The 14,797-nt window shown below is 37.6% G+C and overlaps 1 protein-coding gene across 2 annotated transcripts; it reads right to left on the bottom strand.

The window, feature by feature from the left end:
• Positions 1–413: 413 nt before the first annotated feature.
• Positions 414–11,770, bottom strand: ampd1 (adenosine monophosphate deaminase 1 (isoform M)). 2 transcript variants are annotated; one of them, XM_079239766.1, is made up of 15 exons: positions 11,657–11,770; positions 7,779–7,944; positions 7,472–7,625; positions 6,184–6,349; positions 5,862–6,081; positions 5,201–5,330; positions 4,389–4,583; positions 3,975–4,106; positions 3,483–3,646; positions 3,110–3,236; positions 2,686–2,849; positions 2,320–2,440; positions 1,448–1,621; positions 1,012–1,122; positions 414–857 (listed from the first exon to the last, which is right to left on the bottom strand). In XM_079239766.1, exons 1-15 carry the CDS (start codon positions 11,676–11,678, stop codon positions 702–704), a joined length of 2,202 nt encoding a protein of 733 aa, XP_079095892.1. In that variant the 5' UTR covers positions 11,679–11,770; the 3' UTR covers positions 414–701. The 2 variants fall into 2 exon arrangements, with proteins under 2 accessions (XP_079095892.1, XP_079095893.1); XM_079239767.1 differs by lacking the exon at positions 11,657–11,770 and adding an exon at positions 8,648–8,665.
• Positions 11,771–14,797: the final 3,027 nt, after the last annotated feature.

Here is a 14,797-nt window from a genome sequence, read left to right as displayed (position 1 = left end):
TTAAGCTTCCCTGATGTATTTTTTTTGTTATTTAAAAATGGATCTCAGGTTTGCATCCATATGCAGTTAAATCTGAACTCAGCCATGATGACTGAATTGATTGACTTTGTAATGGGAATGGCAAACACTATGGAGGTTTTAGCAATACATTAAAGTGATTATTTATGAATCAGCACAACCCCTTTAACAAATGTGCAAATGTGCAGATATAATAAAAGGTTAAACTTGGCTTTTAAAAGAACTATCAGCCATCGTAAGAGTCCCTCAGGTACCTGATGGAAAAGAAGATGCTAACTTTGACTGAAATATCTAAGACAACAGCAGTAAACTGCCGGTGATTCGGTTATATCTAATGCTGAAAAGTGAGCCCATTAAATAATGAAACGCAATAAAAGGATAAAAGCCACAAAATACTTATTTAACATTTTATTTCCATTCATTCTTATACATGATGTTTCTCCAGTTGGAATACACATTATGTAATGTACAGTGTCACTTAACCAAGATGTGCAGATGATTTACAGTGAAGATAATAATTAGAATATGTCTTTCTCCGAACGAGACAACATCAGTGTATTAGAAGGGCTGTATCTTGAAGATTCACTTGTTTAAAGTTTACGATTAAAAAACAAAAAGAAAGTACTAGCCTTTCCATGTCACATTATGTGTTTTGACCAAGTGTCTGACAAACATGATGATGATTAATCAGACTTCAAGCCCTCTTTGATGAGGTCGAGCTCATAGCACAGGGTCTCAAAGCGGTATGCCATTCGGATCTGTGCCACATTGGTCTTACGGATGTCATTTCCCTCTGGACCCTCTTTCAGGTAATCGTGACCCAGAAAGTGGCTCTTCTCCTGGAGCACAGGGGGGAAAATAATCAGAACAAGCATGAGGAACATGATGCATTAAGTCTGACTGAACATATGCTGTCAGAGTAAGTCAGTGTGTATTTGTCATATATAAGCAAAAATCTTTTAAATACAGAAACACAATGACATTTGCTGTTACCTCATGAGACAAGCCACTCTGCAGTACACTGTTCCTGGAAATCTCACACATGTCACAAGTACTCAGCTTGAAGACCTGAGCGGCAATGGCATACTCCTCCATCAGGGGCTCCTGCAGACACAAAGACCAAATTACATACAGAGACTTGTACATTCAAAACAATTAATTGTGCACATATCTGAGTTTGCACACTTTATGAGTGACATAAGCTTGTTTTTATTAGTTTAAGATGCTGGTTAATTTAGTACATATTCAATTCTGCTCTTGCTGGAGATTGCAGCTCATGAGTTTGTCTATAAAACACAAACACAAAAAAATAACTTCTGACCTCATAAAAGTTAAATTCATACATCTACAATACCTATTATAAGCAGCAAAGAATGCATCATTGTCTACATTATCATCAAAGGTCTTTCTTCTCTGTGCAGGATCAGACCTTAGTGTAGTGGAACTGCATGGGGTCGTCAGTGGACAGCGACACCACCAGGCCTTTCTTGTGGAACTCCAGCAGGGGGTTTTTGGCATATTCCAAGAACAAGCTGTTGTTGCTGAGAGGGGACATGGCGATTGGGATCTGGGCCAAGAAGTACAGGTACTGCAGCACAGGACTCTGGTTGTCAAGGATCAATAGGCATACAGAATGAGTTATGGTGTGCAGTTTTAGTCAATTTATTATTTGTCTAATTAAACTTCAATCAATAGGTAATGCATTAACCAAGATTAATAATAGAATGATTATTGAATTTAAGGCAGGTTTTGATATTACAGCATCAGTTACAGCAACATTAGTCACAATACACCCACAAAAGTTCATTATCCTCTCTGAATTTAGCTAAAGGTTTTTGCAGTTGTCCAATAACATTCAATGATAATAAAACAGTTCATTTTGATGGATATGAGCTAAATCCAAAAGTAAAAAAAAACACCATGAACCCACAGAGCTGAACGTTGAGTGCAACAGATAAGAGAAAATGCCGTTTTTTAAAAATGTGGTCCAATCCTGTTATCTTCTGTGAAGAGACTCAGTCAGTACCAGAACCAATCAAATACACAGATGCATTCTTTTATCCTTTGTTAATATGGCCATAATGTGTTTGAAGATTATGGCTATGTTGTAAACGATCAGTCAAAAGTTTGGACACACTTATCCATTAAATTTAATGCCAAAGTGTGTCCAAACGTGTGGCCGGTACTGTAACTTACAACTCATTTACTGAGCTATAAGACTTGGAAGGGGAGCTTGGGCTTGTTTAAATTGAGTTCATGTCTGTTTGTTCTCATACAATATGCTGCACCCTGAGCACCGACCTTCTTGAGGTTAAGGCCATGAGAGATGTTGTCAGCAGTCATAAAGGAAGCCAGCAAGTGGGTGATGGCTCCGGCCTCACCGCAGTGAGGTCTGAACATGAATGTGTTCATCCCTCTCTGTCTGAAGAGCACAAGATTAGAAAGTATTAAACTACTGTAAGGAGACATACGCTACCAGTCAAAAGTTTGGACACACTAACTCCCTAGATTTAACGAGAAAGTGGATCCAAACATTTGACTGTATATTCTCGGAGAACACTGATGAGATAAAACATACTAGGAATTTCTCAGAAAAGAAAACAATTAAGAGTCAATCTTCCAACAAGCAAATAAGATTTAGTGTATGAAAACCATGAAGTAACTTACCTGCGCAGCTGGTTGAGAACAGCGATGTTGGCATACATGTAATAGATGTAATAGGTGTAGGAGGGGTTCTTGGCAATGTCCCATTCCTCTGGTTTTGGGCTCTTAGTGGAGAACATGTGGCCACTGTGTTTGGACTCATCATCCACACTGTCGAATCCTGTCACCTATTTGGAAGGATGATGAAAAAGGCGGATTATAACAGGCCTTCATTATTTCTTTTTAAAACAACATCGTCTAACTGGATGAATTCTTTCAGTGCATATGAGACACATTTGAGATTAAATTCAACATGCAAAGCTTGTTTCTTGCTACGCCTGTGTGTGATCATGCAAGTTGTACAACTCATGTAGTTGTTTTGCAACTATGATATCCCAAATATATAAGCAAAGATTCATCATTTTATTTGGGTTTGACTCTGACTCACATGCTTAAGGAAGATGCTGAGCTCTGGGTTGGACTGTGGGTTGATTGTGGCCTGGAAGATGGGAAGGAAAATGTTTTCCAGCATCTTGCCAAAGTGGGGCACAAAGTTCCTGCCTCTGAAGATGTCACTGAGATAAAAGAGAGACAGAACAAATGTATTTAACCCTGACATCTAGCCTTCTTTCAAGTCCTGTCAAAGGTTATTTCCAGGATTGCAACAGACTGAAAAATAGATTTCTGGTGGAATATTCTTTAATGTCATAATGTGGGCAAACAAGAAACTATAATTCATCATCAGCATGATGAATAGTCCCCCATCTGTCTCACAGCTGTGTCCGATTACATGGTTGAAAGAGTCGGGTTTGAAAACTTACTAAATCCTTGGAACTTGAATCGTCCACTTGAGGTTTGGAGAGAAGACTCTGTGCATGACAAACCAGCTGGACAGCTTGGTCCACTCGTTGGCGTTGCAGCCATAGATGGACAGACGAGGCTCTGCGTACTGGTACTTGGCTTCCTCCAGGTCACTGGCTACTTCCTGGAGTGTACATAAAGATAAAAAAAAAAGAAAAAAAAGAAAAAGTTCAAGATCATTTAAACTTTCATTCAGTTTCTTAACCGCTTAGTCCATTAAGGGTTGCTGCTGGGGAGCTGGAGCATATATATATATATATATATGTATATGTATATATATATATATATATATATATATATATATATATATATATATATATATATATATATATATATATATATATATATATATTTATTTTTTAATTAATTTATTTATTTATTTTGTATGTATATTATTTGTATGTATATGTAAATGTGGTATATTTACAAGATCTTTACTTTTTGGTACTAACCTTGATGATGGTGGCAAAGTATTCTCCATGAATGTGGTTTTCTGTTTTCAGGTACAGATCACGGAGCTCACTGGCTCCTACAGGGTTGTACTTGGCATTGAACTTATCAAAACGCTGGAAGGTTTGTCTACCCTTCAGAAAAAAACAAACATAGACAACAAATGATGTAGGAGGAAATCATGAAAATAAATACTCTTATAAAATGAGCTGGGGGGGGGTTAAGTTTATAAACCTTATTAATTCTCTGAGCTAATACTAGCTAATAATAAGTTGATAAGATAAGGCTTTGATATTGAGTCATCTTTAATGGAGAGAAGTACATTTGTTATGTTAATTCTACCTGTTGATATAAGCTGTTATAATACTGTCTGTTTAGCTCTGAATACACAAAAATGCTTCCACTGGATAACATACAGCGTGCACATCCAGTGAGTCCACAGTGAGGTCATAGGGGTGCAGGTTGAGGGACTCGAAGAGCTCTTTCATGGTGACTTCCCTGCCTTTTAGATTGTGCACAACCCGGTCAGCATCCACACGATAAGACTTTTTGATGAAGCGCAGCAAGTGCTTCTGGTTCATGCAGGCGGCTGCGTGGATGTGAGTGTCCACCTAGTATGGCAGAGACACAACAGACAGACAATGTACTGAGGTTTGTTTTAGTTGGTGTAATATCTTTGAGTGGTCACAAGAGGGAGCTAAAGAGCAAAATCCACGTCACCTGTGAGAACAACACATAACAACAGAAAATTCAGCACAAACTGTGTTAAAATGTATAATGTGTCAATTTATATGAGTATATTTAATCTTTGAAATAAAATAGTAAAAGAAAAGCTGCATAAAAATACCTATTTTGGGACGATTTCCCCAATTTATTAGTTTGTTGAGAGGGAGGGTATGTGAATGATAATAATAATAATAATAATAATAAAAAAAGTATATACAAAACAAACAAACAAAAAAACTTCTCAGATTCTTGAGACGCAAGCCACTGCATAGATTAAGCTATTTTAAAATATTCCCTAACACTAAAATAAAATCAAATCAAATCAATATTATATAATAATAATATCATATACCATAATATCCATATACTTAATAATATCAACGGTACGCAGTGTATTGGGATCTAAGGTTTTTATTGGCCTTTTTTGTACTTTTGTCCATCTTTAGTTTTTCTTATAGCAAATAATATTTCTCTGCATGGAGAACTGGATGCCCACACTTACCTTCCTGCAGTTGTAGAAATCCCTGTGGGGGTTCATTTTCAGCTCCTTCATCTCCTCCATCTCATTCAGCATCTCATGCACATTAAACTTGGACATGAGAAACTTCAGACGGCGGTGAGTGTACGTCTTACTGCAAATCCAAAAATGTGTTCGTGAGACAAAGAGAAAAAAAAAAACCAGAGCAGCTGTGATTAAATAGGAACATTTCCAATGCTTGTATCAATGGTACATAATACATACCACCGAAAATAAAGGGGAAAACTCAACCCTGCCATTTGAATGACATGGATTTCCTTGGAAAACTATTCTTAGTTAACAGGAACCTTTAAAATCCTAAAACTGTTTGTAGAACTCCAAGTGGTACATCATAATACATGATCAACCCATAAATCAGGTTTAACTTTTAGCTGAAAGGCCTTCTAGGAAATTTCCATTCAGAGCAGAGATTGTGTATGTTTTTTATGCATAACTAAGCTGCATGGGGTACCGTATGTCATAGGCCTTTTATGGTTTTTTATTACTCCAAATTAATAGTACAGCAGAGCACAGTGTTTGCTTCTCTGTAAATTTTAGCTTTAAAGTGAATTCCCCATAACTAAATCATGAGGGGATCTTTCAAAAGAACTTCAGAGTCAAAGAGTGATACACTGAAAGGACGTACGTTGGGCCTTGTGCAATGAGAGCAATGAGGAAGTTCATGTCATCAATGAAGGTTTCATAGTGTGAATGCGGCAGGTCTTTGGGCTGATGTTTGTCGGCAGCTGCAGCATCGTTGTACACATAGATGAGACCATCCTTCATACGGGCCACATAGCCCAGATCTTTTGGCAGGTCCGCAGTGTCAAAAGGGTCCTCCCCATCCTTTGGAGGTGCGGTGAAGACTAGGGAGAGATTCAACAAATAAAACATTCAGAACATCCAAATGTGATACTGAACAGATTCTGCAACAGAGCTCATTTATTTGGATGCAATGATCTTCCCACCTGGCTGCACCTGATCTTCAACTTTGAAGGTCTCGCCCTCCATTTGGCGCAGGAACTGGGAGGCTGTTCTCGGAAAGCGCTGATAGGCCAGCTTCATGTACTTCTCCCTGATGGTCAAGGCCCGGTACAGACCTCGACATGACAGCTCAAAGTCATCCATGGTCACCTGGTTAGCACATATAATAAATGTTACACTAATATCCATCATTTATTTAAAAGTTGATGCAGTGTTGAGAATTCGAACCAATGCAAAAGCTTTACTTTGGTTAAGACCTTAAAAAGCACTAACCGCCCATCTGTTTGATGGAGAAAGTGGACTGTAAGATACGTGGTACTTTGCGTACCATTTTGTGCTTATGTGAAATGAGACTAAACAAACAGACATAATGTCAAAGGCCACCTGTCAATGCATTTTTTACATTCTGTACTTCTACGTACTTTTGGTGCTGCTACATGAGCAGCTCAGTCAGTGCACAATATTATGTGACACGTAAACCAATAGTGTAGCTTAGCAGATGTGCAGTTCGAAGCTAAAGTAGAAATAATAACCAGCTCCTCTAAAGTTTTCTTCTCTCTGAACTGTAAATGTCAAACCCACAGTCATGAAATCTGAACCCTGGCATGCTCTCAGAGGAGTTCCATTCATGGACCTTCGATGGCAGGCGGGAAGCTCAGTAGACACCGATTCACAGATACATATAGTCAGTGAAATACAAGGTCAACATCTCCTGCATCCATGAACTTGACCCAAGCCACTGGTAACATCCAGTGCAACGGTAAACAGAGGTTTATGTTGCTAACACTGTCAATGTAATAGTTCCTGACAACATTTTTAAATCACACAATTTTCTAAGTCACTAAGAATTTTGGGAACTCAAACACTGGAATTAATATTTTATGAACAGACAAAACTCACTAAATTAATTCCTAAACATCTGTAGCAAATCAGCACTGTTAGCAAACCCTACAAAGATAATTTTCCAGAGAACTAACAACTCCTATGAACAGGGTAATCCAGCTAACTTTGCATGTTAGTTCAAATATGCAGTTTAAGATTTGGGTTCTCTTTCTGTTGTGAGTCTTAATCAATGAGCTTTTTTATGCACCATATAAGCGCAACAAACTCAACCTATAATATTTTGTCAACTCACTTTCTACAGACATAAATACTGAGTTAGGGTTCATTTCCCTATTTTACTGTAGATTAAATAGCAAGAGTTGTTGTGCTTCAGGTTTTTTGTTTGTTTGTGTTTAAAGCCAATTTAGCTGTGAAGACAATAAACAGTACCCCAGCTGCATAGTCTCCAATGATGGCAACCCTCTGGAAATCAGGAACTTCCAGATAGGTAGGTGTATCCACCTCCACTTTCATTACAGGGGCAGCAGCTGCCTGGTGACCAGCCGAAGGCACAGCCATGGTGCAGCTGCGCTGAAGCCTCTTGCTGTTGATCAGAGGTGAATTTTAGAAATAGTTTTTACCCAATTTATAACTGGTTTTTACTAAGAAATTAAAACAGTGATTGTTCTTGAAAATAAAAAACTTGATTTTGCAGCACCTTAAGCACAAACTGACCATCCATCCCCATCCATCTTACCGTTTCTCTGCATTATCCTCAGTGTGCAGATGGTGGGCCATCTCTTGATGCATGATGGGACAGTCCTCAGCCACATCAAACATGGAGATTTCATCGCGGATGTTCTCGTCTTTGGTCTCCGCTGCAAAGACCTTCTCCGCAAAGGCCCTCATCTTGTCATCGGTCTCTGTTAGGCATGCCACAGGTTTGTCCTTTTTAATTACATAGAGGCCTTCTTCTCGCACAGCATGCAGCACTGAATTTGGCCAGCCACATTCAGGACTTCTTGACAGCTAATCTACACCATTTAAAAACATAGATGCAAACATATTTCATTCACAATAAAAGAACTATGCTCATGAATTTCTAATTCTTTGACATACAAAGCACATACCTCATGAAACCTGATGCGTAAAGGCCCCAGAACATGCGTTGTATACATGGTCAGAGATTGAGTCTCTACTAATCTGCAGCTCTTACCTCCAGTATGAGCTGCAAAGTCAAAGTTCCATGCATACAGAAAATCTACGACGATGAAGCACTGACACACATAATAAGCTTTAATGGATACAGCTTCTGTAATGTGTAACTCCAGACCCAGTTTTCTTGCATTCCTTATTTTTAAATTTGGACCTCATCGGTCAAGCTGTACAATGAATACATATCTGGATGAAAATGATGTTGGAAAAGTGGGTAAGTGAGTTCTGAACACCACAATGACTTATGGGTGCTTATGGCTCTGCTTATTATGTTCTGTGGCAGATATGTACTTACTACTAATTGCATCAAACTCTATTTGTTACATGCACTGATTTAACTAGAGCCAAGACAGTCTGAGACAAATACATCTGAAATGACGTTGAGTTCCACTTGTCAACCTCTTTACTTACTCTCTTGACCTTATTATGCCCATCAGGAAAAGTAGCACCATCCAGGATAAAGCCCCAAAAGAGAGTGTTAGAAAAGTATTGGTTAGAAAATGTTATTTTAATTATGTTATATGTGGATAAATCCTAATTATTTAACACAATCTGGAGGCACCAAACATGTTGATAAAATATTTTGGGGGGGGTGAAACAGTTGCATTATTGATTAGAAACACATGCCATACTATGTGATAAGAAAATGACTGGTGAAATAATGTATGGGATTAAGATAACATGGAATATGAGGATGAATAATGGGAAGGACATATGACATGTTAAATGGAATAGAGCTACCCTGTAAATGTATATCAAGATACCAAGTTTGTGGTTTCCTTCTGAAATGAATGCAGCAGCTGGACAAAGATTTGGTAAATGCATTTTCATAACACATGCAGGGATGATTTCTTGCTCTCCCGGTGGAGTAACACGTTTTTAATCAAATATGCAGGATATCAGAGGGATTTTATTGCTACTCTGGCTTTGTCTAGCATCTCCATGCATGTGTAATCTCATTTATTTGCATGTCCCTTGAGGGTTCAAACAAATCAGAAGGTGCAGTTTGTGTGCTGCAGTGCCATTTGATGAGAAAGTCATTTATTAATGTAAATGTTCACTTTCAGCCTGTTTGTTTGGTTGCTGAGGCCTTCTTTTGTTCTTTTCTTTTTTTACAAATACAGTTCAATACAATGAACAAACATTGAATGTGAACAGTATACTGCTCACTGCTTTTGCTGTTTCTTAATTATTATAGATTAGTTTTGTTATTGATATTTTCCATGTGCTTTTGGTTTTATGAGCCCATCCTTTTGCTTTTGATACTGTCTGTTTCTTATTGCTATTTCTATATTGTTTTCAACTCATGCAGACAATGGCACAAGAACCAGATTCTGGCTTTAAAGTTGCCACCTTTGGCTTCCACATCAGTGAAGTTAGCCTCCAAGCTATGATTACTATTTGACCACGTGACCTTGGATGGGTTTTAAATCCTTGGACACATCAATCCCTCTTTCCTCTGGCAAGAGCTGGGTAGCATGGACAACAGAATGCAACGCAATATTAAACTGTATGCAAAGTCTGATCCTGCTCACAGTTTTAGGTGGAAGAGGATCTGTCTCCTTTATGAGTGCACTGAGGTTTTAGCAGGAGTTCTGAAACATATATGTAATACAGCTTGCGAACATCGGCTGCACAGTGGCATAGTGGTTACCACTGTGGCCTCACAGCAAGAATGTTGCTGGATCCTCGGCTGGGGTGGAGTTTGCATGTTCTCCCCATGTATGCATGGGTTCTCTCTGGGTACTCCGGCTTCCTCCCATCATCCAAAGACACGCATGTTAGGTTAATTGATTGTTCTAAAGTTTCACATAGGAGTGAGTGTGAGTGGTTGTTTGTCTCTCTGTGGCCCTGCGATGGATTGGCGAGATGTCCAGGGTGTACCCCACCTTTCGCCCAAAGACTGCTGGGATAGGCTCCCCGTGACCCTTGATCGGACTAAGCGGTTAGGATAATGAATGAATGAGCTTGCTAACATCCCTTCTAAAATGTAGCTTCTATCATATTTTCAATAAACAAGCATGTATTACCTTCTCCAGCATTTGTTACTGCATTTTTCAAAGAGCAGAACACACAGTCAGGAAATCAAAAGGTAAATTAATGGAGAAAAAAATAAAAGCCAAAGAATAAGGAAAATAGGAAAAGCAAAATTAATGTATTGAAAAGTTAGCCAATGCAATACCTGGAAAACATGGGAAAAAATCAAATTATGTAACCATTACACCAAATAAAACTTAAAAAAAAAAAAAAAAATCATGAATCATTTTTCCTTATTATTTCACTTTAAAAAACTTAATGTAATTTATCACCATCCTATTTTATTTTATGTTTTATTAATTTTCAGAATGAGTATGATATTATTTCTAATTCTTATTTTTGTGGCACTCTTATGATCCCATAAAAGCCAGACAGACTCATCCAGTGCTAACTGCATGGTGCAGCGTTCCTATTTTCCTCCAAGTCGTTTTAATTCATTACAACACAACCTTGCAGCAGCAGCTTGTGCCTTTGCCATTCTATGTCTTCCCCTTTGAATATCAGGCAGAATAGCACATCTTGCCAGCTGCCCTCTGCCTGATAAAGGCAGGCCTATAATTAGCAATCATTACACCAGCATTTAGAACAGCACACTGTACACTGTAAACCTGTAATGTTGAAGATGTATTACAAGATATAAATTAATCAAACCTAAAGAAGCTTAAAGTGAGCAAAGATATCTTCATGATCTGCTCTCATAACACACTTACGGGAGAATCTATTGACTAGTTGTATTCATCGTAAATTCTCTACTGGCAGCTGATACTTTCTCACGTATTCTGCTCTAATAAAAGCCAAAACACAGTCATAAAGTTTTGTCGATGCTTCCAGCGGGAAGTTTACAATAAAGATAAAAAAGGATAAATATATCCTGCATCAACTTCATTCAACTGATCATAAAGATTCTAACTAGTCAGCAATTTAGTGCAGGCATAGTTTTCTGTCAGCGTGGACTTCATACTGGAACTATATACATTTAGACCACAGTGAACCTGTCAGTAAAGATGCAAATATATTCTTGCAGGGTGACGCATTAAGGGCAGCACTGGAAAAATGGGAATTTCAATGCTGGATGTGACGTTTGTCATACACATTGCTTTTATGCAAATGTTAGAAGGTGTACTGTCAATTACAAACCTTCAATCAGGATGGCCTTTTTCATGCTTTGGGCAGAAAATTTCATGAAAAGCAAAACAATACTATCGATGAAGACTTTCCCCAGTCCAATTTCAGAATCGTGTGTCAGTATCCTCCCCGCAAAAAAAAAAACAAAAAACAAAAACAAAAAAATAAAATAATAATCATTTTTAAAAAAGATGCTACCAAATTCTACTTCCTGTTGGTATACACATTCAAATCCAGTGACACCCTGCCTGAACTCACCTGGTACCAAGACTTTAGGCATGGTGAGGCTGTTCCTGTGAAACGCTTTCCGAGGACTGGTGAAGGGTGGTCTGGTACTGGACCACTGTAAGGTGGAAGTGTGAAGCCCAGTGCCTGGTGTATCCAGTATTAAACTCCTTCTGCCTCACGTGTAACCAGAACTTGCTGTGCCCACATGAACATGCCTTGATGTAATGGGGACCTGATATGTGTCCATTTCTATTTTAAGTTGTCTATGTGCGCCTTGGACTCACTGACAGGCATGATGTTTTGACAAAGAGATGGGCATGTCTGTACCCAGTAAATTGTGTTATATAACTTTCCGAGCTGTCCAAGTTGCAGCAAACTTGGTGTATAGTTGCCTAGATGGCGATGTATATACATTAGAGAAGGATCATTTTACCACATATGATGCATATAAAATGTTTTTTGTTTTTTTTAGAGATTTCTTGCAGTTTAGTGCAGGCATAATTTTCTGTCATTGCCCAAATCTTGTAAATCTTTAGCATTTTTTCTACTCTTTTCTATTTTTTTTTTCTTATCCTCACATTTTTTATGTAAGTATTCAGAATTTACAAAGCATTTCACACGCGTCTGTGTTTTCACCAAAACAAATTTATATTTCAGCATGATATTAAGTTAATATTAAGATGACTTACTTAATTTCAAGATTTGTTTTAAGAACAAGATTATTATTTTCCTTTTTTGTGTCAATATGTGAACTCTTTCTCTAAAATCTCTTTCCTATCAACAGTAATGAAGCATTTGAAAGCTCCACTGTAGGGCTATACTTATGGGGCACTTTTATGTGTAATTATAAGAACACGCTTAGAGTGAAAAGGTTACTGTTTTTCAGGTTTAATGGTTGCATTTTAGATTTAAAAGGTAGATTTCTAACATGTACTGACAAGCAACAAATGGAAAGTGTTCTGAGGCAGAAGAGAAGTCCATTATTTTTGCAGGTGCATACATATTTGTCACTCGTTGCAAAGATAAACTTCTCCTATCCCAGTGTGGAAATGTGCATGTACCTCATTTACTTAATGAACTATAAGGTTACTCTTAACTCCTTTTGCCATTGCATCCTATTACTTGCAGGTGGTTTGTTACTCTCTGCAACACTTATTGAGCTCTAATGACTCTTTAAATTGGCCAAACTTCCTCTTAATGAGTTTTTTTTCTTTTACTGAAATCTGAAAACAGGACTAAGAAGAGGTATCAAAACGTAGCTCATTCTCTAAACTCTGGAGTTGCCACACACCAAAAAATATATTGCATAAGCTTTGCTCAGTGGAAAAGAAATTTGGCATAATTTTGTAGTTTTAGGATTTCGGCTTAAATGCAACATAGTGGCCTTGTAGTTCTTCGATTCAAGGAGACAGACCACTGTTAGGATGTTAGGATATCCTCAGGATTTGACCTGGACTGGTTTCCAGCCTGGTAATCTGTAAATGCTTATACATGTATCTGTTACCAAACTGGTATGGTTATAATTCATATTATTTTTTCATGTTTTCAGCCATTCTTAACTTTTTTGGCATGACTGCACTGACAAGCAGCTGATATTTCTTCCTAATCATTGATAACTCTTGCTTCTGAATTTCCCCTCATAGCTCCAACATGGAAAGTTATATGATCAGCTCAATAGGTATGTTGTACATGAAACCTCACTGGTACACTAATCCTCAGGGGTATACTGCAGTTCTAAAGTGCACATGCTCAGCCAAGGCACTATTGCACAACTTGTTCAGATTTTTGGACTAAAAATGCAAATAACATAAAGAAAACCTTTGTATTGAGAAGTTTATAAAGGTTTTAAAATATATATGGTATTTATAACAAAAGTGATTTTATTATAGTGAGGATCTGGGAATCCTTTCTCTTTTATTTTTATATTAAGATAGACATGTATCAACTTGGGACTATAGACTACAAAATAGACTGTACTGTTGTTCCTCAGTGCTTCATAACAGGAAAAAATGGAAATGAACGTTGCCGTATCTCTATTTGAAATGTCACAAATCTGACAATAAAGTCCTGAAATGACTTGCATGCCAAGATCCCCCCTTGATACTTGAAAAATTTGTCTTTTCAAAGCCACATATGCTGTCTGTTCATCCTGTTTGTGCAGCTTGATGACACTTAACTGGACATCTATTTTTAGGGAATGTGAGCCCAAATGTCAAAGTGCCTCTTAAAGTACTAGTTTGTGAGATCAAATTAAGAATAGACACTTATTCAATTCAGCCTCTAGAAACAGAAATGTCAGACAGAACCTTTTAAAATTTTAAAACCTGAGTCATTTGTAAATTACAAATCTTTCAGGGTAATACATGTCTTAATGAAACATTTCATATGTGAACTATAAGTCCAAAATCTACTATCTATTCGTCATAGTAACTGAACATGATATCTCTTAATATGACCTTCACCACCTGGAGTGGATTGATTAACCTGCTTTACCTTTTGCATCCTTTTTTTATTGTTAGAAAAAACTTAAAGAAAAAAACTTGACTAATTTCCTTTCAAACCTTGAACATATCATTTTATCTAACTATAACTACTTTAACATCCAATTTAACCTTCTATTTTGTATCAAAAGCAAAAGCATAGTAAGGGAAATAGCCAAATGAATGTGAACTTTTACCCTTTATGGGGCACTCAACCAAATACCTTGAAATTTAAAAAAAATTAACCTAAAATTGTCCTTCTGGTATGTACCAAGACCTCCATTCTGTTGTTACATTAACAAAAAAAAAGTTTCATGCTGAATATGAAGGAAAATTAAGTGATCAAAAATAGTCACTTGCCCCATAAAGGGTTAAGAATAAACTCTTTAGAAGAAAAACTCTTGTCAAAATAAAGGCTTATTAAAAATCCTCTCAGACTTTCTTTTTGCTGTCTAGTGAGAGCAGACTGTTCTTGACCATGAACTTGTGAGATTAACAGCAACTGGACTTGGTTTACACGGGCAGGGTGGGGGAGCAGGCAGTTCAAGTTTGTCCATCTCATATTTCTCCCATCATCATTGCCCACTCAGTGTGACACTACCAGCGTGCAACAGGTGTCCCCCTGCTCAGCCTCTGCTCTGTGAGATGTTTTAATTTAGCAATGCAGAGGTTTCCCTTGATTTTCATCTGT

This window comes from Telmatherina bonti (genome assembly GCF_933228915.1).
Source record: "Telmatherina bonti genome assembly, chromosome: 4".
Taxonomy (NCBI): Eukaryota; Metazoa; Chordata; class Actinopteri; order Atheriniformes; family Telmatherinidae; genus Telmatherina; species Telmatherina bonti.
The sequence above is the reverse complement of the archived record's forward strand: the minus strand, read 5'-3'. Positions and strand labels throughout refer to the sequence as shown.

Coding starts and splice junctions, on each gene's coding strand:
- ampd1 (XM_079239766.1), bottom strand. CDS start 11,678: ATGCCTAAAGTCTTGGTACCAG. Junction 6,350..7,471: donor TTGGAGACTATGCAGCTGGG/GTACTGTTTATT, acceptor TGTGCTAACCAG/GTGACCATGGATGACTTTGA. Junction 3,237..3,482: donor ATTCAAGTTCCAAGGATTTA/GTAAGTTTTCAA, acceptor CTTTTATCTCAG/TGACATCTTCAGAGGCAGGA.